General features: G+C 37.4%; 1 protein-coding gene across 1 annotated transcript; it reads right to left on the minus strand.

Moving 5' to 3' along the window:
• Positions 1-1,670: 1,670 nt before the first annotated feature.
• Positions 1,671-26,092, minus strand: mettl25 (methyltransferase like 25). The gene is made up of 12 exons (XM_034025154.3): positions 25,764-26,092; positions 25,177-25,341; positions 24,236-24,342; positions 23,294-23,896; positions 21,649-21,796; positions 11,409-11,503; positions 10,724-10,753; positions 8,374-8,447; positions 7,194-7,287; positions 6,062-6,136; positions 5,150-5,221; positions 1,671-4,040 (listed from the first exon to the last, which is right to left on the minus strand). The coding sequence occupies exons 1-12, from the start codon at positions 25,984-25,986 to the stop codon at positions 3,936-3,938; spliced, it is 1,791 nt and encodes a 596-aa protein (XP_033881045.2). The 5' UTR covers positions 25,987-26,092; the 3' UTR covers positions 1,671-3,935.
• Positions 26,093-26,139: the final 47 nt, after the last annotated feature.

The following is a 26,139-nucleotide window of genomic DNA, read 5'->3' on the forward strand; positions in this document are numbered from 1 at the left end:
CGCTCCCCTGGTTTTCAGTTCAGTTTAGTGCTACTTTTCACCAAGACGATGTGCAGTGGGTTGGGTTCTTTTCCCATTGTTTTAAACTGGAACTACATTTTAGATGTTGTAATCTACCCATCGTAAACGTGGCATTACACTCATCACTGTTGATTAAAGGCCTGCAAGCAAGCTTCCCTTTCATCTGCCATAATAACTGACTGGAATGATGTTAATTACCTTGATGTATAGAAGAACCGAGACTTGAATCAAATCAGTTTCGTTCATTAAGTGCAAATAAACATCCTTGGTCTACAATTACATGTTCACCTCAATAAAAGCGTTCACTTTACATGTTGTGTAAACTGCAGTTCCTTGCCTCCCTTATAGGCTTGGGGTGCAGATGTTTGCTCATATTGAGCTGGATGCATCTAATTCTAAATCCAGATCACACTTAAAATCAGTTCATTTAAAACGTTAGTCCCTGAGAAGATGAGAAGCCCAGTGAGATGCAACATTTAACTTCATTTGCAAACAATATAATCAAAACTTGCCTGGCCACTTAATATCAGGTTGGACCACAGCATTAAACTACAGCATTGGTTTGACCTATCAGAGTAATCAAGGGACTCAGGGTTTGCCAGGAAAACATGCCCCACACCAGGGCAATGCCAAATCCAATCAGGTGGACAGGTCTTAATAAAGTGGCAGACTGTGTATAATAAGTGCAATAAATTACATTACCTGCTCCTTCAGCCTGTCTTTAAACATGTTCAAAGTGGTGGATGCCTGCTCATCTGCATTTTGATCACAGTATGTGGCACTGTATTGGTAAAAACACACCCATCATACTCTGCTTTGATCTGTGGTGCTTCAAAACAGGTTCCAAAATGCATAATTAACACAATGTTAAGCTGAACCATAAAACACAGACCCTTTACCTTCCTACTGTCTTACCGGCGCCTCCTTAAGACTCACCTCTTCAAAGAGCACCTGTAGAACTCCTCTGTTTGTATCCTGGGACACTATCACCCTTCATGTAAATGTGCTTTATTTTGCTCTTATCAGCCCCCTATTTTACTGCATTTAATCCTGTACTTCAGAATACTGTAATCTGCCAAGTTTTTAACCTGTAGTACTTTGTATTTAATCACATCCTGATGTAACTATCACTATTTAATCATATCCTGATTTAACTATCACTATTACCTGCTGTATTATTGAATTGTGGTTTGTCAAACTTGTACTTTGCTTGAACAAAAGTTATTGTATTTCTTGCTCTTATTGTATTACTTGTATTGTAACGCTTGAAATGTTTTTGCTTACGATTGTAAGTCGCCCTGGATAAGGGTGTCTGCTTAGAAATAAATAATAATAATAATAATATTTGGTTTGCTCTCTTGATTTTGGAAAGATTTGTACATAATTGATGGCACGCCATTAAGGTATGCCCTGAGTGGTGCTTGTGTTTTTGAGGGTAGAAAAGAAACCAAGACCCATCTTTGCCAGTGGAATATGTATGAACTCTGAGTCTGTGGACTATTAATGTAACTGAATAATGTGTTACAAGAGAAGATTCTAGTTGAGGGATGCAATGAATTAATAGCCTAACAGAAGGGGGGGGGGGGGGGGCTCCCTTAAGGCCAGCATAAACACAGCCATGAAATGTAGACCTGGATTCCAAGGTTCATTTATTTTGTGAAAATGAACAGTGCTTAAGTTATTTCAGTAACATTGTCGTGGTAACGGACAACGGAGGGATGAAACGTGGACTCTCATCTGTATGAAGAGCTGTCTTATCTTTGGAGTAAACCTCTAAAATGTGAGGATAATAACTAAAGAGTATTATATGTGTTGGTGTATTATTAAACTAGACACAATTATGTGTGCAGAACATTAAGAATATGTTTGGATGTTTGGATGATAGTTAGGACCTTTACAGGCACTCAATTTATAAGTTCATTCATGCCTCTTATTGTATGAGATTTGTACAGTTTGGAAGAACGATCTCCATACAAAGCTTTTGACCTATCTAGTGCTCAAACTGTATGAAATCTCATATTGTATTTTTTAATAGAAGACACTCTACTTACAACATATAAACATATTATAAATCATAAAAACAGATATTGTACAGATGTCATATGTGATTTATAATTGACCATCCTCTGTAAATAGGAGTTGACTGAGAATATTTAGAATTAGAATGACTCAAAATAGAACCTCTTTTTAAGTGAATGATTACAGAGCTTTTTTTTAACTGAACTTAAGCCAAGACAAAATGTACACATACTTTAGATGAAATATTTAGCGGTTTCTATGACAATGCACAGAACTACGTAATGAAAAAAAGTTCCTTAGATCAATTCATTATGAAATAGAACAGGCAGGGAGGCCAAAGAGCTTAAACTGTCTTTCTGTGCCCCGACCAGCTTAAAGCACACTTGCATTTTTTTCTCATCTCGGCAAGGATAGCTGAAAAACTATTTTTATTATTTTATTATATTATCATTGAACAATCACCAAATACACATTGATTTAGACAGAAAGTTTGCTGCACAATTAATAGATAAGGTCAACTGCATTCATTATCATTAATTCATCTAATAACATATTCCTTTAAAACAAGCGTTCACCAAGTGTAATGATTTATTTAGTTTTGTTAATTCAAACTATTTTGTATAAATTACGCTTTTATACTTTGGTTATTTATTGAACAGAAAAAAAAAAAAAAGTAAATTCTTAGGGAGACACCAAATAAAATTGTGTTGAGCTGTCAGACTTTGTTACTCTTTATAGGTGTAAAATGTAGATAATTGATTTATCAAGATTTCCTTGATAAAGCTGCTAAAGGCATGCCAGGCAACAGCCTAAAAAGCTGTTTAAACTAGCAGGAAGAGAGGTTGTTTATGATTCTCTTCAGTCCTCCTGATCAGTAAGTGGGTCGCTGCGATTTGGAAACATTTGATTTAGGAAGAAAAACAGGGGTAAACAAATAAAAAATTAAAACGTCACCAAAATGATACACTACAGTTGCCCAACGAGTTTCCAGAATACTGAAAATTCAAAGTCGGAATCTCAAAAAGGTTAAAATACTGAAGAAGTAGTGTAAGCATTGAAGTTTTACTGGGGAATCCCAATAAAATACGGTCATTTAAACAATTTCACTGTTTCGCAAAAAAAGGCAACGTTTCTGTTTTGTTTCCAGAGATTTAAGCATCATTCTTATTAAATAAACATAAGATAACATAAAACATACCATTTTTTTTAAAGAAAAAGAAAATACATTTTTAAATGACCTAATTTGTTTTAATTAACTTAAATTAAGATCTTGCCCTGCTTCCAATGTTAAATGTACTAAATCAACTTATTTTTAGAGACTTTCCTGACTTCAATTGGATTATATGCTCCCTCCTCCAAGTCAAGCTGTTTTTAGTTATAGGGATAACAAAGCTGATTTTCTTTTTGTAAATTACTCCTGGCGCAAACGTTTCCAGTTGTTCCAGTTGTTGCAGCGGTCAGCCATTCTACTGGAACTGATTAAGCGATTAGGAGGGTGACTGATCAATACATTTTCAGAATTGATTTATCTATAACATCTATTTAATAGCATGGGCCATCAATTCAAATTAATATCTGACTAGAAACAGACTATTTCTTCATTGAAATGATCCTTTGCAATTTACTGACTTCTAAAAGACCAAATCCTTGCAATAAATCTGACTGGTTTACAGAGAACTAAACTGTGTAACATGGTCGGGTTTTAAGAAATTATCATTGTTAATAGAACAAAGCATCATTTATTTTTTATTTTTTACACACAATAAAAATTGTATTTATTAAAATGTCTCCTGTGTCACAACTAATGCCATAATTTCTTTGTTGGTACAATACAAAAACAAAGGTTAATGATTGCAGGTAAAAACGTATACCTCATTGACATTCACATTCAAAACTTAATGGATTGAGTTTAAAAGTCTCTTTACTCCAACGACTGCATAACATCTTGGGGATTTCAAGGGATCAAATAATTTCACCAATGTGGACCATGAGGTGTTTTCCTAAAAAAATAAATAAATAAAAAGTCATAGGTTTGAATTTAGCTTCTAACCAGTGTTCAGGCTTAAGTTATCATCTTTCCTCTTCCAAAATAACCAACAAGAATATCATGAATCATGCTGCCATTGTAATTTGAAGGGTTAGTTAGAACCAAAGTCCTTTCCAAGTTCAGAGTGTAATAAGAACAAGCACAAGGACTGTACAAAGCAAAATCAAATGTGAAACAAAGGAGAGATCTGTCATGGTACTGTAGTGTCTTGAGGCCAATATGTGGAATAATCACAAGCTCTTTATTTTTCTTCCTTCTCCTCAGTCTGCGTCGGAAGCCCTTTATTGATTTAATTTCTCTAAAACTCACTACCTTGGCAAGATATCTCCATCAAGCTGCCCCTGAGGAATAACTGCCCTGCATTACGAAGGTAAGGTAATCACCCCTCTGAATGCGATGTGGATTTAATGATATTGCTGGATTATTCTCAAGAGCTCAAGTTCTCCTGTTCCAACACATTTAACTGTGTGCAGACATTGATGGAACAAAGCAGTGCTGTAGAGCAGTGTGCCATCAAGTGTTATTTTCTGAAATTGAGAAATTCCTGGGCTTTACATTAATTATCTTGAAGTTATATTAGCAATTAGGCTGTATGACAAACTATACAGATGTTCAACTCTGCATACAGTAAATCCTGAAATACAGGAATTCTAAATAGGTTTGGTCTGCATATAACAGAGGAGGTAATATTTTAGAATGGAGGCTACAGACACTAGTAATTATGAAAGAATTAAAGAAACATGACATTTTATGTTTTACCAAACACCAACACATCTACAGTGCATATGTTTAAATACTGGGATGAAATCAATAATATGCACTTGTGGAGCACAATTAGACTGCTGATCGATTATTGAAACAGCACTTGCTCAGTCTGGTTGACTGTACTTTATCACACACACACACACACACACACACACACACACACACACACACACACACACACACACACACACACACACACACACACACACACACACACACACACACACACACACACACACACACACACACACACACACACACACACACACACACACACACACATACATGGTAACTTGCCTGTTCTTTCAGGTAGCAGAGTCTGTCCAGAAGTATTAATCCCTCAATGCAAGGGGCCAGGACCACCTTTAGCTGAACAATAAGCAGTCAGTAAGTTGTGGTAAGTTAACCCATTTACTTCTCGTACCTCATGTTAAACTGAAAGAGAGCCGTTGATTCTCCCAAGTAAAACTTGAGTTCTGTATTCATCTCAAGTTGAACTGTCCTCATTTATTCAGAACAGTAGCCAGCAGGGATTCCTTTGTGTATTTCAAGCTTACCACATTCCTTATTTCCTTTGACAAGGTTAACATTTTTATATGCAGAATTCAATTTCTTATCTCTCTAAATCTTCTCCCAAAGGTCAACTTTATATTGTTTTTTTTATTAGAGTACATGTAGTGAAAGCATTACACAAAGTCTTTCACCAAGCTACCTCAATCAAAGCAACAAAAACAAAACATGTTTTTTTCCATTTGTACTAATCACACATCGGGCCCAATTCCAATAACTTTTAGCTGGGGAAAGTTCAGCTGCTGTTCTTAGGAATGGTAAACACTGGGACATAGTCTTCACTAAATGGGGAAGCTGGGTGGAAGGTTGTAATTGGGTGAAAGATAAAAAGATACATTTTAACAAAAGTAGTATGTTCCAGAAGTACTGTATATCCAGAGTGTCCCAATCACAAATACAATAAACATCTTGATTTGAGCTGAAGGTCAGAAATCAACAAGTTTTATTTATGTGGTGGCTGAATGGATCATTATTTGAGTAGCAGAAGCTCCTGCTGGAATGGGTTGGAGAAACATCCTCTACCTTCCCCATACTGTTTCTGATTTATCAACCAAAACCAAGCAGAAGTACAATGTGTTCTAACACAACTGCAGTCACTTATTATATGCCAAGTACCGTATATGGATCTCAAGAACTTACCATATTGAAGGCTTCCATCTCATTCATTCTTGGTTTGTATTTGTCATAGTAATCCTGTATTAGACTGTCTGGGAGCTGGAAATTATAAATTGTAATTACCCCGGATAACATTTTGACACTGGTTTCAAATCATAACAAACACAGCTGAAGGTAATTTCAAGCCATAGGCACCTAGGCTTGAAATTACACTCAGTCATAAAGTGGTCAAAGGGATCAGCTGTTAAAATATACTCTCATACTATGATAAAGTTGTCTTATCCATTTCCTTATTAACTTACACCTTCTACCTTATCATTAATCATGACCTGTACTGAGTGGGTAAGCGCTAAATCTTACAATATATTACCACCTTACAAAACAGAGAGTATTATCTCAAAAAAAAAAAGTTAATCTGAGAAAACTGATAAACTTCCTTTTTATAGGGCATCTTTGAATATACATAAAAATATACCTCTGGGAGGAATGACAAATAATACATTTTAAACTAGTAAGAAATAACTTATTACAAGAGAGGAACATTATTTTCTTGCTAGTTTTATACTGTTAAAAGTGTTGTATCCTTCTAAAAATTGCCTTCGCCCTTCAAAACTGGGCCAAAAAAGTTTACAACAATGCAGCATGAATGTTTGATTTATTTGTAGTGAAGCCTTAATAGATGTCGACTATGACTGAATGTGAACTGGCACTATATACGCCTCCTATTGATTACATCTGTATAAAAGATTATCCTCTGCTTCTGTTTAGAGGTTCAATATATTCCTCAGTTTGGTCCAATTGGGACTGTGTAGGGGGCTGCTGGGTAATAAATGACAAAGACAACCACTGCTTTGTCCCGACATTGTCTAGACTAGACACTACCTCGGGAAAATTGTATCTGGAAGTAAAAATATACCCTAAATTATATTTAAAAGTACTGTATTTGTACCTGTAAAACCTTTTCAGAATGATCTGAAACCCTAACCCTCATCTGTTTGCTATTGCAATATACAATACAGATGCCTACTAATCTGACCAAAGTCTCTCGTCTTAAATTATTCTCAGGGCAACTGTTCCATAAATAGACAGTTTAGAAAATATTATATACATATGTTGGCTTCATAGTTTGTGAGAGAAGAGCATTGTACTTACTGACCTTTGACTCATCCAGTCCTAGCTTCTTCAGTGCCTTTCTAATGTAATCCACAAATGAGGCAGCTTTGGAGTAAACATTCCCAACACGCTTTTCACTGCAGACATAAAACCACACATGACTCTGCTAGCAGAAAATTATACTACAGTAGTAGTTTAAAGCAGTCACATGTAGTACTATGCCTTCTAAGGTTTAATATTTATTAATATTTTTTCCTTTTAAATTCTTTCTCTGTTCTAGTATTCCTCAACCAACTCCAAGTGCATAGTAGTAAATACAGGTAATGGACAAAAAAATGGAAACACCTGGGTAAATGAGGGACACCAACTATATTGAAAGCAAGCGCTTCCACACAGGTGTGGCTCATGCGTTAATTAAGCAAATAACATCCCAGCATGCTTAGGGTCATGTATAAAAATGCTGGACAGGTCTGGTTGCCTGTAATTATGGCTAGCATGGCTGTAAGAGGAGACCTCAGTGACTTTGAAAGAGGGGTGATTGTTGGGGCGCGTTTAGCAGGAGCGTCAGTGACCAAGACAGCTCAACTTGCTGATGTTTCACGAGCAACGGTGTCTAAGGTGATGTTGGCATGGAACTCCGAGGGAAAGACATCATCAGCAAAGGGCAACAGTGGGCAGAAGCGCATACTCCAGGATCGTGATATCCGTGCATTAATTCGAAGTGCAAGGCAAAACAGACGAACAACTGCAGATCAGTTTCATCAAAAACAGTCCGCCAAGAACTCCACAGAGCGGGATACCATAGTGGCCCAACACCCTATTAAGTGACTTTACATTGGTGTTTCCATTTTTTTTGTCCACTATCTGTATAACTGTACTGAAGTGACTCTGAATTCCCTCAGTCTTACTGTCTACTAACATCTGATCCTGACTGCAGCACTTTCAGGATGACTTCAAGAAAGGTTCAGCAAGACAGAAATTCAACTGAGCTACACCTCAAAACCATCTAGTAAAACTGAGAGACAAGCACAGCAACCAGCCCCCATTGTAATAATATACACAGCTCCACAACTAAATAATGTAAACCAATCATTATTTTAGGTTTCATTTTGTCCCCCTTGTTGAAGTCAACATAAGTTGCTTGTGTGACCAAGCCTTAACCTGTTCAATATGATTAATATAATGTAGGCATTCCCTGGAAGTGTCAATAAAGCACTGCTTACCTTTTTATTGCACCATACTGTTCCTTTAAAATTACATGGAGGACAGCTCTGTAAAACAGTGACTGAGTCGGAAGCTGCAAAGTACAAAAAAACATGAAATGTATCAAAAGATAGGTTCCCATGAGACTCCCATTGCATAGCAGTTTAAGCCATTTCACGATTAACTATTTGGGGGTTATTCATATAACTGAAGTGTCCAGGGATATTTTTAAGTGTTAAACTTTTTGTTCTACTGTTCCTCACCTTTCTCTAATTTTCTCCCAAGAGTTTCATTATGGACATTAAGATCAGAACCAATGACTGCTACCGATTTCTGTAAACAGTTCTATATATGGGAAAATATATGGGCTATGTCTCGACACCACCACTAAAAGTGATTTAAAAGCTGCAAAAAACATTAACAAGCAGCAGAGCCAGCCCTAATGGCAAGACAGTAAAACAGTAGACAGTTTTTTTTTGCCAATTTCATACTTTTGGAAAAAAATCATGATATAAGAAGAACTTGGTGGATGTGGATATATATTTATTGAGGAGGCTGTGTGGTCCAGTGGTTAAAGAAAAGGGCTTGCAACCAGGAGGTCCCCGGTTCAAATCCCACCTCAGCCACTGCCTCATTGTGTGACCCTGAGCAAGTCACTTAACCTCCTTGTGCTCCATCTTTCGGGTGAGACGTAATTGCAAGTGACTCTGCAGCTGATGCATAGTTCACACACAAAACAAATAATAATATATATTGTAGCAGGGCAACTAGCCCAGTGTTAGGGAAAATGTGTGTTTATGGCAGGAAGAGAGTTAAAATCTCCCTGGCAAACTAATGTGTTAATTGTTTTATTATTAATTATCCCCTGCACCTGGCGATCATTGTAAATTAGAGCCAGGTGCAGGGTATTTAAAGGAAGCAGTCTGCTTGAGGCTGCTGTGTAGAGAGCCCACTTGATAGTGTGTGTAAGCGTACGAAGAATAAGGTACTGTGTGGAAGCCTTTTGTTTGTGAATCGTGTTATTTGTTTAAAAACTGTGCGTTTTGTTTTTGTCTGATTTTTTGTTTTGGCAGGTAAACAGCTTAGCTGTCCTGTTTTATAGTTGAGTGTGTTCCTGTGTGTTTTAGTCAGTGCTCGTGAGAGTTAGGTGTTTATTTTTGTTTTTGTTTATTTGTGTTTGAATAAAAGTGCACAACTGCGCTAAAACTGCAATTTCTGTGTCTGGGTCAACATCTGTTAAGGGGCAACAAACCCGAGTGGAAGCAGCTTGTTTACAATATATATATATATTATATATATATATATATATATATATAATTTCACAGGCATCCTGTAGCCTGACATGTTATTGTCAGCAGTTCAAATACCTGTCATCAACCTTGCACTATAAAATATAGTTACAGTGCTGTACCAATATCCTTTTAGTGTACATTTCTGGCAGTGCCTTTCTTACTTGCTAACTGTAAATTACTCGATATACATTTCAAAGGTGAATTTACTTATTACAAATGGACTTTTTTTAGGCATAAAAAACATTAACCAATAATAACGTGCCTATGTGAACAGAAAGAAATCATAGTAAAATACACTTGCATTCCACATAGGTTTGTGTGTGCTCATATTCAGGATAATACAGGCTCTATTCTGAAGCCGCACCAGTTCTGGATCTCGCAAAACTGCCCAGAGGCAAACTTTGAGTCAAGTGTGCCCTGTGTGTACAAACTGTGGAACCAACAGCAGTATTGGCTTGCATGTTAATCTAGTTAATAAGCAATGTCTAAAATATCCTATTGTTCAGCACACTGACCAGTGCCCTGCGGATGACAAAACCTGGCAAACTACCACCTATCATACCAAGAGAGCTCTGCTTTAACCTTCATGCACTCATTAGCTTTGTAATTTTCAGTAGGGAACCGTTACTGACAAAAACCATATATCCCACTGCACATAAATAACAGATATGTGGGGTTACAGTTTGTAACACTGTTATACCTGAATAAACACACTGGTTGTAAAGTTGGACAGTGTTCTCTGCACAATGGAACCCCTCCGATCCCAGTTCATAAGCACAGTGCTAATCATTAGGACATAATGTTATTTGTACTGCTGTAGTTCTTCAAAGGATGCCTGGAATGTTTTTGCACAGTTTCAAATGAGAAACGTCTGGTAGTTCTGATTTCTGCGATTAAACTGCATGAACACGGGCCTGATTTACGTCCCATTATTAGAGGTTTAACTTACTGGAAGCCACAACAAACAGTAAAAGCAACCGTATTACATCAACTCTGCAGGTTCAGAAAGCGATCATATTTACATAACAGTGTTAAATTTAATTTATTAAAATGTGATATGGTAAACTAAGAGACTTACCCCTTGGCCAACAGCAACTCTTTCTAATGCCTTAAAGAAAAAGCAGTGACATGTTTATCCATTAAATTATTATATCATAAACACTGGTGCTTGAAGGCTGTAAAAGACCTACTTTTTATGATGTGCTTGTACAGGATTATGCTGAACTGCAGCCTTCACGTTCCAGAACAATCACACAAATGATGTTTCTATCATTGTCTGTGTTAGTCAAGGTGAAAACGTGTTACTAATTTCAGAAACACAGCTCTACCCTTTGTAAGGCCACATTAATGTAGTTGGCAAATGCTGAATTCTAACAATCATGATCCTTATTCATGTTATAAAATGTGATTCTTTGGTGTGTACTTACTATATTTTTACAGCATTCTTTTTTTATCAGGTTTATACCACATCAGAAAGAGCACCTTGCTGACAGTCATTCCCTAAATGTAGACACAGCTGAAACCTGATTGCCACTATACCAGCCAAACAGCCACGCACCTCCACAGCTACGTCCATAGTGTGTTTAGAATGGTACTGCTAGGCTGTTGGAGCTCAGGAAGCTAAAGAATATTTAAAACATGAATTGCTAATTTATGGCAAAGACACTGTAATCTAACACACACACACCCTTTAACACAGTATACTTGGGTAATAGATTTCTATATGGCACACTACTACAACAAATAAATAAACATAATCATACCAGGCACGCTGACATTCTTGCATTTCTCCCACAGTTCCATTTTTGTTGTTTCATGTACTGACTCATAGGGAACCCCCATATGCCATTGGGAGATTCTGCAGAGAGAACAGATAGACAAACCCATTTCTGAAAGGAATACAACCATTTTAATTTCACAAATTTTCACAAAATGAAACCTTGCACTTGCCCTTGACCAATACAACACATTAAAATAGCTTTTAAAGAACTAGTTTAAAGACGTATTTATTATCAGTACCAAACTATAGCAGAAATCCCCTTTTAATGGGGGTGTTAATGTATTTCATACAACTTTAATATAAACAAAGAAATCAAGCAACAAGATGTTTTTTACTCATAAGATAATATACAATATGTATAGTGTCTGTGTAGGGTGGCCATTTCCTGATTATTCATCCAATTAAGCATGACGATGTTGTGGAATCCCTCCATACAGTGCTCCCCCTTTATAATGAGGATACAAGTGGTAGAGGAATGGCATTATGGGGGAAATGGGATCCATTACGATGAAGTCTTATAACTGGTTCCACAGTGCAAAGGGTTTCCTTATAAAGGGGTGCACTGTAGATGCAGTTCTTATCATTAACTGTGTCCTTACAGACAACATATATACTGTAGAAATCACTCAGTGCTTTAACATTTCTTCTCAGTTTCCCCATAGCCTAGCATGGTAACCGCAGTATCTCTCATCCCTTCCAACCTGTTAACTTAATCCATATTAGTGCCATTAAAATCAAGAACAGTTCAGCACTGATAGCAAGTGGCATTCAGATAAATACAGATGTTTCCTGTTAAGTCAACGCAAATAGAACTGTGATGGAATATGCCCCACTAACTTTAGACAATAAGCGAAAGAAACAGGCAAGGACAATAAAGTGATGAGATAATTTTGTGTCAAAATGGAAAAGGATAAAGAAACTTAAGTTATGCTGTAGCTTTCATTTTTAACTCAAGTATTTGTTTCCCCCAATGAAATTACTGCAGCAAATAGCTGATAATTGCAGATAACTGAAGCAATTAACAGAACAGATACTGTATGGCATTACCTACATAGGTTTCTGTTTTAAATTTTTCATTACTGCAATACAGTACTGCAAATGTTATGATTAGGACTATTTCAAGTTAACAGTATAAAAGTCCAGATATGGCCTACTGCCCACTATCTGTCATTGTGCCCATCTGCTGTCTGCTCAGTGGAAATGTTCATGCTCACTTTCAATTAGTTCACATCCGCTCCCCAGGTAAATCTACTTTTTGGTGATTATGAGATTCAAAATTTTGCATAAACATAGCTACTCATACAGACACACACAGTTATTTACTCTGTCTTAGTATGGACCTGGCTCGAGGTGGTGCAACAGTACATCGTAAAATAAATTAAAATAATAATTGTACTGTATTGAAAACATACTACCCCAAAACATCTTAGCTGGAGATTTGCAAAACACTTCCTGCAGGCAGGCAGACAACAGCATTGACATTACAAAACATGGCACAATAAACAAACACACAATACAAACGTTGTGTTGCATGGTACAAGGTGCTTTGCTATGTACTGTAACTTATGAACAAAATCCATTTATAATGACACATCAGTAAAATCAGAAAGTAGATGAATACCAGATGCCAAGAAATACACTGAACTGAACTTGGCTTGAAAGCTCTTAGTTCCCATATCCTCTTACTGCTGGAACAATATTTCCCCAATCAGCTACAGAATATCTAGAAGCCTTAAAATCTTATGGAAAAGATTAGAGGATTGCCCGTTTAGTTTTTCAATTTGCGGCTCCTTATTTTAAACTAGTTGTAGTCACTCCCGGGAGACTGTAGATAGATCCTGGCAAGGATTTTTAGACTAAATATTGATTTTGCAGAATTTTGTATATTTTTTCGAACCCAGTTGTCAGCAAGCAGTCGCCACAAGTGAAGGCGTGTTTTGAATGTGGCACTTGTGGGTTAGATATCCTGCCTGTTTTGAGTCAGGCACTAGATGGGACTATTGAACAAGACCTGGCTTAGAGTGTAAAAATGATTACACCAAACCCCAAGACTCAGCTGTGTTATTTATTAAATGTTGCAGTGACTACTAACAACTCAAAATACCAATTGTGTCCTGTATTCGACAGTTGGGTGTTCATGGGCTGCTCTATTTAATAACTAAATGAGGAATTCAGAATAACCAGCCAGCACTCAGTAGGGGTCAAGTGGCTTGTGTAAGGACATCATCATAAGGAGAATAAACACAGCACTCCATAAGTGCTCATTTATTTGGTATTAAACTTAGACATACTTTTATCAATAAAATATGTACATCTTTTAAACTAACTGCTTTTAATTTGGGTTATCATTTCAACTGGCGGATGTAGCTTTATTTAGATTAAATAAAATTAAAAAAAAAACAGCTCTGCTCATATACTTTTAGAAATTCTCATTTTCACATATATTTCACATATAGTTTTGACATCTATATAGTAAAACAGTGTGATCCACTCTTTGCTAACGGTCTCAAAAGGAAGGTTTGGAATCAGTATGTTGGTCTGTGGGTTACAGCAAGTATATCATTCAGCACAAGCAGTGTATAATTTGGAGGTCAATGGTAAACTATAGCTCCAGTAATAATGTTATAGAATACAGAGGATACTCCACGAACGCTCATGGAGTACAGCAGTTATTCCACAAAGGAGGATTGCCGAAAGGAAGCAAGTGGGTTATTTACTGCCATCCTCACGAGTGAAATAAACACAGCACTCTATGTATGGTCATGAAGTATTCTGTTTATATAACAAGAACAACGTATGGAAAATAAAGTATATTTAAACCTAAATGAAATACAAAAAAGTTATTCAAAACACTAGATCTTCAACAATATATCCTTATACATGTATTGCATAACAAACAGTATAATATTGAACTGGATGAGAGTCTTACTACAACTACTTTTGTTTAATCTTGTTTTCTCTCTCATTTTTTGGAACAGAGAAATCCCAAATCAAAAAGTTATTTTTAACAGAGGCAGTGCTAGTTATGCTGACTGGTAAACCCATGTGGACCACTAAACAGACCCTGTTCTTGGTACCTGGACCTGAAAAAACACAACCAAATGTATATTTTAAAATATGTTTGATCTTCACAGCTGCCAAGTGACTGCACAGTACAACGCAATGCATCTGTAACTAACTTAACAAGCTTGCTACATTTTTTATGTTATTCTAAGTTTTAGAAAAAAGGAAAATAAATACACACAACAGGTGCCCCACAGTAATGTCTTGGATGACAGGAGGTCCTATATTCATGCATAAGCATGTCCCATTTGTACAGCTTCCCAGTTCCAATGCGTCTAGGTTTCAATATGAAAGAATATGTGTAATATCTAGAACACTTACAATGATGAACTTGATCAGGAGACTTTACAAAGCTAAGCAGTCAGTTATTTAACAACCTTTTTTTTTTTTTGGTTGGATGAGAAAAAGCCTACTTTAAAATGAAAAGACTTGCTGCCGTTTCCTTAATAATAATGAAGAAAACAAGTTTTGGACCGACACACAAACTGTTGATGTACCTGCGGGTTAAAGAGTAACTTGGTATGGGTATAAAATATCACAGGTATCTTAACTAACGTGCTCTTCATGTTGTTAGAATCACTTGGTATATCTATGTTCTGTGACAGTCGTCCCACCTTGGTTCAACAGGGTGTAAGCTTTCTCCTCCCTCCCTCCCTTTGAAATACAACAATTACATTTATAAAACAAAACTGCAAAATTAATGGGCATTCTTCTGTACTGGACACAGTTTGTTGCACTGGCTGAGAAACTGGTTGGGAAGAAATTAGTAAATGAGAAGTTTTATTCTATACAAATGGTCTGATTGAGCATTCAGACCCACCCTGGATTGAGCCATCTTTCTTAACAGACCCAGATTAAACAGTTCTGAAGATAACTCCACATATGGACAGCATCTCACCAAGGACTCTGCCAAGTTCATCCGAAAGTCCACTCGAAGAGGCTGAAGCACAGTCCCTCCTGTGTGCCAAAATCTGAATGGAGATCATCTGCAGCTGTCTGCGTGAGGTAACTTTCAGTGGATTGGCAAAACAGTGCATCTACATACTATCTGGCATGGCCTGCTTTCAAAAGCTGAATAAGAAGAAAAGTAACACGATACAGAGACCCAGTTAAAAAAGCCACTCTGAAGCTTCAATGTAAAGGACTGGCACACATTTGTATGTCAGCTGACTAGACTGGATGGTTTGACCAGGGCAGGTAACAGGGAAGTCTAACAGGGAGGCCTAACAGGGCGCCTTCTTTGGCAGTGCCCAGCTGAAATTAGCTGTAAGTTGGCCAGCCACATTGATAAATCGAGTCTGGTGCCCTAGTAAGAGTGTAGCCTTCCAGTGTCAGCACTTTCTGAGGTCGATTCCAAGAGCTTTCATTGCAGGGCTATGAGTAAAGCTCTGTGGTTGTGGTGAGGGGTTTGAGGAGGAGGGGACGTTCACAGCTTGTCTGAATGGACCTTTCAGAGCTACGTATAATTGAGACAGGGAGCTTGTAAGGTGTCTCTAAAGCACTAAGTTTAAGTGCTCTGACCCTCTGCAGAGACTTAAATCAAGTCATCAGTGTTAGCCTGCAAGATCACAGCTTTCAAGCACGAGACAACACAGGTGCTTGTGCCCCGCTGCACTTTTTGGAAAAGGAATTCCGATTAACCGTACATATATAAAGTCTGTATATCAAACAGTTTGATTCACACAAATTTTATCCACAGACCTCAAATACCTTCCTTTATTGCAAATCTGGATTTCAGAGCCTTCCTAGTGCAAAAGCTTTACGAAAAACATCTACAAGCGCCTAATGCTCTTGAAATTTAGACTTGACCAGCTGTTACAACATGACAAACAATTGCTATTTATTACAAGCAAAAATAAATTGGCTATCCAAAATCGTTAGTGCAGTGTCATATGCAATTTTAAAAATACAGCCATCACCACAAGTAGTAAATCCCAGAAAATATGTCAATCCATTGACCGGTGACTGGTTAATCCACTGTATATTTAATATGCCTCAGAAGGGTTTCAATTGTGAAAATAGGAGATTTTATTCCAGTAAAAACAAAAACACAATGTATTGTAGCTTGCAGCTTAGTATGACAAACATATTTAGGAGGATATTTATTTAAATTAGTTGAACCATTGTGCAACAAGAAAAGCATGCTTGTTTTAACAGCATAGTTATTATTTTGTTCTTAGGCCAGTGTGGTAGTTGCCAGATAAAACTGGCATGAATTTCAATTGGCACATTGTAACAAATGATGTTAATAGGGCAGCCATTAATAACTACATGTTTTCTTGGTGTGGAAATGTACCACAATGTACCATTTAGCCACCTGCTAGCATAGTCTGCATATTCCTGCTTGGATATCAACCATGAAAAATAGCCCACATTGAACTGGTTAAAAGTTCAAGAAAATACATTTACAAAAAGCATACATGGCCTGTGTGACAACTTAAATGTAGCAGGGATTATTTACACTGGCATGAAATTAGTTTAGAAACCCATCAATTATGCATTGCTTTGCAAGGGAAAAGATTATTAAGATTTACATTTAAATTTCAAGGACAGTCTGAAATGCAAATGGAACGAATAGACAGCACATTTTACATATAAAAGATAACGTAATCCTAAAATATCAGCGGTATACACTGGAAACTTCAATGCAATGGGTTTTTTAGAAAGAAAAATATAGCAGGGATATTTTCTCCTGTCACAGACTAAACCAGACTAGTACAATGCACTTATCGCTATGATGTGTTCTTGGATCACAATTTAACACACATCTAACCATACAGTAACATTACAGTACGTAAAGTCTGGCCAGCAAATAGTTGGCACACGTTTTGTAAACGTGGTCTGCGCAATTCAAACACAAGGATGCCAACCTAACAAACACAAGGATGCCAACCTAACTACCACACTGGCCTAAGAACAAAATAATAACTATGCTGTTAAAACAAGCATGCTTTTCTTGTTGCACAATGGTTCAACTAATTTAAATAAATATCCTCCTAAATATGTTTGTCATACTAAGCTGCAAGCTACAATACATTGTGTTTTTGTTTTTACTGGAATAAAATCTCCTATTTTCACAATTGAAACCCTTCTGAGGCATAGGGCAGCAGTGTGGAGTAGTGGTTAGGGCTCTGGTCTCTTGACCGGAGGGTTGTGGGTTCAATCCCCAGTGGGGGACACTGCTGCTGTACCCTTGAGCAAGGTACTTTACCTAGATTGCTCCAGTAAAAACCCAACTGTATAAATGGGTAATTGTATGTAAAAAAATAATGTAATTGTATGTAAAAGTAATGTGATATCTTGTAACAATTGTAAGTCGCCCTGGATAAGGGCGTCTGCTAAGAAATTAATAATAATAATAATAATAATAATAATAATAATAATAATAATAATAACAAGAATATACGGCTGGCATTAAAGCTGAAACGTTTCAGGTTCCTTTATCAAAGCAAGGCTGTGCTTTTGTTGAATGCTTGTAGTAATGTGTTCAGTGAGACACAAGAGCAATAGAAGGGTACAGCAGCCAAGCATTATATATTTGTACTACTGCAGCAACAGCTACAAAGAGATGTCCGAGGCATGGTTTCAGCCTCGTTTAGGTAAAGATTTGGGCCAAAAATCATAAATTAGGTTTCGTTCAGGTTAATAAAAAGTTTACAGTGAAACCATTTATCATGAAGCTGGTCAACAACAGTTTGATGAAATACCATCTGAATTTTAGGGTTTACGTTCAAGCTGTGTAAACCTTGAGAAAAAATGAATTCACATTTAGTCCTCTTTTTATTATTATTATTATTATTTTTATTGATTTAGTTTGCACTCTTGAGGGCTGTAATTATTAGGCTGCTGGGAGCAAACGGTTCAAATAAAATAAAAAACCTGTGTTTTCGTATACAAAAGAAAACAGAATTGACTAGGTTCAAATGAGCACATGATGGTTAGAATACTATGAAAGTTTCACTCTGCCATAAAGAACTGTTTCTAGTGTTTCATTTATACTGTAGTGGGAGTCAAATTTGATTGCATCTTACAGACCACCACTGACTAAAACACCAACAGTTGGGAAGGTGGGAATAGAAGATTTGCAAATTGATGTACTGCTGTCTGTTGGTGGCTGACCGCAGTTAAGTGCAATATCTAATGCCTCTTTTCCACTGTACAACCGAACCGCACCAGGGCCGCACCGAGAACTCACGGTGCGGTTAAGGGGAGTCTGGGTTGTTTTTCCACTGCAGTGCCGGGCCGCTCTACTGATGTCACATGCAATGAAAGATAGTTATTAATGAACTCAGTTTGCCAAAAGATGTGCAAACAAATGGTGTTCAAAAATTAATGGACCAAAGGTACAGCTGTATCTCGTAATGCTATATTTTGTAAATATATTTAGGAATGTCTTTATAATCAACAAATTTTACTGATTATATCAACTTACTAAAGTTAAATTAGTTCTGTTGAAGGGTAAAAAAGAAGGTTTTAAAAATATGATTTGCCAAACATATCTCGTTTAAGGACAGTTGTTTTTTTGTGCGAGCGCAACGAGAGCCGTGGTTGTACAGATGTACAGTATTTTGTTTGACTATATTTTGTAAGTAAGTTTAGAATTGTTTTATTTTCGCTTTTTTTTTCTTCTTTATATTAATATAATAAAGGTCAAGGATGAGAAATTTGGTAGAATTTTGTGTTTTTTATTATTATTATTATTTGTTTATTTAGCAGACGCCTTTATCCAAGGCGACTTACAGAGACTAGGGTGTGTGAACTATGCATCAGCTGCAGAGTCACTTACAATTACGTCTCACCCGAAAGACGGAGCACAAGGAGGTTATGTGACTTGCTCGGGGTCACACAATGAGTCAGTGGCTGAGGTGGGATTTGAACCGGGGACCTCCTGGTTACAAGTCCTTTTCTTTAATCACTGGACCACACAGCCTTTTAGTGTGTTAAGTTAAGTGTACTGCACCCATAGTTTATATCCATTTGCTTCAAATCATTAGAAATTCAGGCATAAACTTTCTCATTTCTCATGCACGACTCCAGATCTTCCTGAATAACACTTATCTTCCCACAGAGAAACTAGAGCCTGCACCTCCTCAGTGTCCCAAGGCTGTACTTTTCTCTCATCACACTCACTGCCCAGCATGTTTGTTGTTTTTCTTTCTGGAGTGTACTGACTGATGCAACATAATGACGAAAATCCTTAACCCCGCCCCTGGCTTGGCTCCCCTCGCAGCCGGATTCAGATGTCTTGTGAGGCTGGAGTTTCACAGTTTGGTTCTCACTCGGCTCGACAAATACCCAGTGGAGAACCACCCGTACCCGTACTGTACCAAGCCCTCACGGGTCGGATGTGCCAGTGAAGAAGGGGTATACAGTCAGTACTCACATATCCGACCCTATAAAATTTTGACTTTAGGTGACGATTAAACGTGTGTGACGCATATCTGATTACTTCATTTTGGCCCATTCCAACCGTTGCCCGTTTTTTCAGGGAACACAAAAACGATACAATATCAAAAATACATATCTGAAAGGACTGTTTTAAAATAAGTAGGCTTCCATTTAGATGTACTGTATTGGTTTTGTTGGTACAGTACTATATTTTCAACAGAAGTAGTATTTTAATTCAGAACGATACGATTCTGAAAATATCACTTGCCAAAAGAGTCGACATGTGGAGTGTAATACAGTACATACTTTTAAATCCAGTACGTATTTTTATGTAAAATTCCCTAGTAAGGACCCAATAGCAAAATGAAATCAAACTGTTACCTAGGCACAGAACTGCGTACAATGTAAAAAGTAATGCAATTTTGCAAAAGATTATTAAAAAAAAAAAAAAAAAAACAGTTTGCAGATTTAAAACAGTATCCAAAGTCAGTATTCAAAATTGCAGAATATAGTGTTCGAATAAGGCCCTAATGTCACAGTTCACTTGCAAATGAAAATGCACAAAAACAACTAAAGAGCACAGATTTAAATAAAATACATCACAGTATTAAAACTGTTTAATGGTTAACTGTTACATTACCGTAGCTTGCCTCTTCACTTTGTTTTGGTTGCATTTTCGTCAAGTGAAACTGGAGGAAGCGCTGTGTAACTGCACAATAAAGATAGACTGACTTGGCATGCAGAGAGAAAAAAAAAAGAAACGCGGGCTGTGACGGATATTCAAATAAACTGTAACATTGAAGACATGGGCTTTGTATCAGAAAACTGATTTGATTAATATTAGAAACGCTGCTCAAGAGTTCTGGGAATGCAGGATTCCAGTGCTTTGCTATTCTTACTTGAAATTTAAGTAAAGGCTGGCTTCTCTTTGAAACCTGTAAAGCAATGGAAACCATAGTTACACAAGGATTAGGTCCTGAGAGTTCTCATTACTTACATTTCAATGCATGTAAGTGTCTCTGATGAGACACTTACATTAAGGATCAATTCTTCATTTAAACTGCTAATAATAATAGTAAGAACGCTTTTAGGAATAGTTGCACATGCAGCACTCCCTCATTATAAGGCACCCCTTTAGACCGCAGAACAGGCTATAAAGCAGTATGGTCATTTGCCCCATAATTATTATTATTATTATTATTATTATTATTATTATTATTATTATTATTATTCATTTATTTAGCAGACGCCTTTATCCAAGGCGACTTACAGAGACTAGGGTGTGTGAACTATGCATCAGCTGCAGAGTCACTTACAATTACGCCTCACCCAAAAGACGTAGCACAAGGCGGTTAAGTGACTTGCTCAGGGTCACACAATGAGTCAGTGTCTGAGGTGGGATTTGAACCGGGGACCTCCTGGTTACAAGCCCTTTTCTTTAACCACTGGACCACACAGCCTCCTTTGCCATTGCACTAGCATTCTCATTATAACACAAATTGCACAAATTAACACAAATAAAGTGGGAGCACTGTATCTGTAATTATGTTGATCTTAAGAACAATGTTAGAAATGTTTGTGATTAATCTGAACAGGGACTAGCTGTTGAGAAAACGCATTAAAACAGTACTGTAAACTTTATGACCGTTAGATTTTCTAAATAACAAATACTTATAATAATGTATGATGACTGCAGCATCCTAACCACATATAACATGACACTCAGTGTTACACTGTGTTCTGTATTATATGGAAAGACAGCTGAATATTACCTTGTCTTGGACAATCAAACTCCTCTGATAAAAGATGGTAACAGCAGCCCACACTACACACAGCCTTCAGTTCGGGTTTGGCGGTGAATATCCTCAGCGTGCTTGAGGCAAGGTCACCACATGTGTGGAGGCCAACCATTACCGAATCCTACAAAAAAAATAAAATACAAAAGATTTATATTAGCAGAGTAAAACTACAGTTCATTTTATTTTATTATAACAGATTCCATTCCCTTTGAGATACAGCCCTGGCAAGCAGAAGCAACAATACATCTAAAATTATATATACATACATACTGTATATACAACCAAATTTACAATCACTCATTGCAAGCAGAACTCATGAATGTGCTTTATTAGCTAATGTGTAGAAATACACATGGTTCCAGATGTTGCTCCAATCTCATGTGAGCTAAAAGACTGTCCTGAGAAATGGGTGAGGGAGGCTGGGGTTTTATATGTTGTGCTGTCATGCACTCAGTTCTAGAGCCAGCAGGAAGGTTAATTAATGCAGGAGAAACAGGCAGAGAGATTCAACAATACGGTTGAATCCACCTCAGTATAGTCCATAACAATGATTGGCGGGTGAAGGTCTCCCCCATATCTACTGTACTTTAAAATGAGACTTGTATTAGGTGTAGTATCCCAACACAAAATAAAATTAAAGAGTGTCCTCAAGATTTATTTCTTATTGCACTACTTGGTCATTTTGATTGTATTTATTTTAATTACTGCAAGCAACATTTGTATTGTCATCCACGTGAAAGAGTCTGCCACCTTGTGACACATACAGGTTACTACAAATTAGGAGAAATTATGTATGTCCTGAGGCAACACACCTACTTAATATCCAAACTTGATCACCTAAAACAGGGGTGTCAAACTCCAGTCCTCAAGGGCCGCAGGGTCTTCTGGTTTTCATTCCAACTTAAGCTCTCAATTAACATAATTGATCAATTTATTTATTCAATTGGACATATTTAATATTTTTCAAGGTCTTTTACCGTTGATGGTTTTAAAAATGCACTTGATTCAAGGTACACTGCCTATGAAACATTTTGAGACTTGAAGAGAAGTGTTAAATGTGTTCAGTTAATCAAATAATTAGACCAATTAAGTAACCGAGAGCTCGGGTGGAACGAAAGCCAGAAGACACTGCAGCCCTCCAGGAAATGAGTTTGACACCCCTGCCCTAAAAGATCAGAGATATTTTTTGCAAATGTCCTTTCATTCCAACTTACTTTTCAACATTTCATTTCAGTGGTGCAGAAGCAAAGCACTAACACAATAATCACATGCTGCTTTACAGTTTGAGAAATCTGCACCCTAGTGTTATTAACCTGTAGGTTACTTTGATTTTGATACAGTTCTTTCTTGCACCAGATAGCAGAGTTAACTGGATATTTCAAGCATTTACACATTATGTTGTATACTCTTAGAATTAATCAGATTCCTACTTTAACAGTAACAAAGATCAATGAAGACAGCTATATTTCATTCAGTTGTGCCACAGAACAGGCACATACTGTAAAACAATTCTTCAGCAACTTATATATATATATACACATATATTATATATATATATATACACACTGCAGACAACACAACACATATAGTATTTAAACTTCACACAAGCCGTTACAACCTCCATGTCTGATATGATCTCCTGGAGTTCTGTTTTCGCTGTAACGTAGGAGGTCAGAGGTGAATACAAGCTGCTGTCGCTTCTGGTTTTGGACTTTCTCTTTAAATTCTCTTGCTTCCTTCTCTCTTTCTCCTCGCTGCTCAGTTCTGCTGGGTTTTTCCGTGGGGTAGGTAATTCCACTACTTCACTTGACAAGATACCAAAGAATGGGCTGCCATCTGCTTCCAAGTCCTCTGTTTCCGACTGTGCTCCAGTAATGTTCTCCCCTCCCACTTTAACAGTATGCTCTGGGGAGTCCAACGAACTAGCAGGTCCATCTAGAGCAGCTTTATCCATGAGGACAAACAGCTCTTGTACCTTTTCGCTGGGAGTTAGCCCAGCCTCATTCATGCTGCTGTGGTCTTCCTGTATCTCTGATACAGTTTCCTGTATCATTGGCTCTCGTGTCCTTTGGTAGGCTTTCGAATACCTCTTTAATTTCCTGTTCCTCTCATTGGCACCGTGGGTGTTGGTGCTTGATGAGTCTATCCCATAAACCTTCAGGCTGTACTCCATCGACAGAAAGGAGCACAGGTAGCCTTTGCCAGACCCAAGGTCTATCACCTAAAGAAGGTAAGGGGGAAGAAAATGTGCTGAAATAATGATGTAGTCAATACATATCCTCTTCAAGGACAAAGATTTTTTTTGTTTTTTTGTTTAATGTTTACAGACCAGAATCTGTTGGTGCTGTACACAAATTGTCATCATTACATACATAGAGGTTTAGCAAAATAAAGCCATTTTCCCTAAGAATTCATAACTACAGAACATAAAGTGTCTGAGTGCTTAATCAGTGTTCTTTTCTCTGTTCTTTTGAACTGAGTGTTGATATTTGAAAGGTATGTGGAATCTTGGCACTTGGCTTATCTGAAGCAAGTAGATCACAGTATAAGAAACACTTACCTGCTGTATATTGCAGTACTTGGCTAAACTTGCCACCAGTTCTGACATGACTTTAACTTCATGGGATTTCTTGTCATTCATAAAGTCGTCTGTTCCCACGGCTTTATCTAGAAGGGATGGTACTAGTTACATTTATTGCCAAAGATGTGCTGTTGCTTTGGCTCAACTAGGAACTTAGTCGTGGTTAAAACGTGAAAATTGCAATATTTCAAATGCATTTATATAACAATACAGGCATTTTAGATCAATGTATTGTGGTCTGTGTATGCAGGCTCTGACGTGTACTACTACAGCCTCTGAGCTTATCCAATCTTGCAAATAAGAGCGCACCTCAACAATATGTATAACGGACACTGACATGCAAAGGAGAGAACAAATATTGAATCTTCAAATAGTATAAAACCTAATGCCTAGACTCCATCATATATCAGGGCGTGCTTTAATAACTTTGACAAATTCTCCATTAGAAACCTCTCATTCTGAACACTGTACAGTTCCTTAACTTCGGCCTGATATCCTTTAAATAGAGGACTACACACCGCTGGTGCGCCTATTTCACATACTGCTTCAATGCCACTTTAGAACTAAAAGCTACCGCTTTGTTCTGAAAACGTCACACAGTAAATACAAAATCAGAGCTATCAGCATTATGAAACATAGCTATGCTCTACACCCAACATTTCCATTTAAAAATGTTTCATAAGCAGACAGAGAGGTCTCCATAGACCCAAAAATTCAGGTACTTTCAATAAATGGATGAATACGCGCTTCTCTGTACATGTTAATCCTCATGAGGAACTACAGTAAGTCTGACTTAGTTTACTAGGTTTCTCTAAGTGTTTCTTATAATTCCCATTGAGTGTTATGAAGTTATGGGTGGCGTCTCCAGAAATGTGTGAAAATGTAAGAGTGATGCACAGACGGGACATCCATGTCACTACCTGTGCTTTCCCGCCCCTCTCCTTGTAGCCCCTGCAGCAAATCCTCCAGCGACGTGCACACCTGAAGATGCGGCAGGGAGTGGGCTTTCGCTGCCTGAAGAAAGCTGGCCACATCCACTAACTTTAGAGAGTCATCACCGAAACCACAGAAACACAGGCTGCTTTCTGTTTAAATAATAACAATTAACACAATATATAGTATTAGCAAACTGTATGACCATATGCATGAAACAAATTTGCAGTGTGAAGCATTCGTGGGAGACGTGGAATCTAAGCTGCTCACATTCACTTTCAATATGCATGTACTTTGATCATCGCCAGTTGTCAAAAATGAAATATCCCTTTACAGTGGCTGAGTGGATTGTAGTGTACAAGTGTTGTCTAGAAGCATTGCAAGATGATCTCAGACGTGCTGTAATGTTAAGGGTTTTCTGTCTGGGCTCAGAGCGAGCTACTCTTGATTGCCTTGAAAGCACATTCAAATTAGAAGGATAATGTTCTATCAGCACTGCGTTTTTCATCTTTGGTATTTTAAATATAACCACAACCCTCTGGTCTGAGAAAGTCCTGACCTGTGGGCCACCTACCTTCTTCTACAGGCACTGGCGCCGTCTGCTGGTTGCAGCCTGTGATTACCGCCAAGACGCTTTCAGGTGGGACAGCTACAAACTCATTCCAAACATCCTCGGTATAAAAATCGACAGTGTGAGCGTTTGATATCCTCAGCGAGACACTGAGAAATCTTTGAATAGCATCCAGTTTATTTCTCACAGTTTCGATAGAGATATCACCTATTAACGATGATAACATTTTTAAATTCAGTTTACTTTTTGCAGGAACCTTCTAAAGCTGCGGCTTCAATGGAACAGCGAATACAGCCAAGCCCGAGTAATAGCATACAGATTTTTTTTTTTTAAATGACGCCTCTTAGAAGTCATGTTGGTAGTACCGAAATGCATTTGC

Source organism: Acipenser ruthenus, chromosome 7 (assembly GCF_902713425.1).
Source record: "Acipenser ruthenus chromosome 7, fAciRut3.2 maternal haplotype, whole genome shotgun sequence".
Taxonomy (NCBI): Eukaryota; Metazoa; Chordata; class Actinopteri; order Acipenseriformes; family Acipenseridae; genus Acipenser; species Acipenser ruthenus.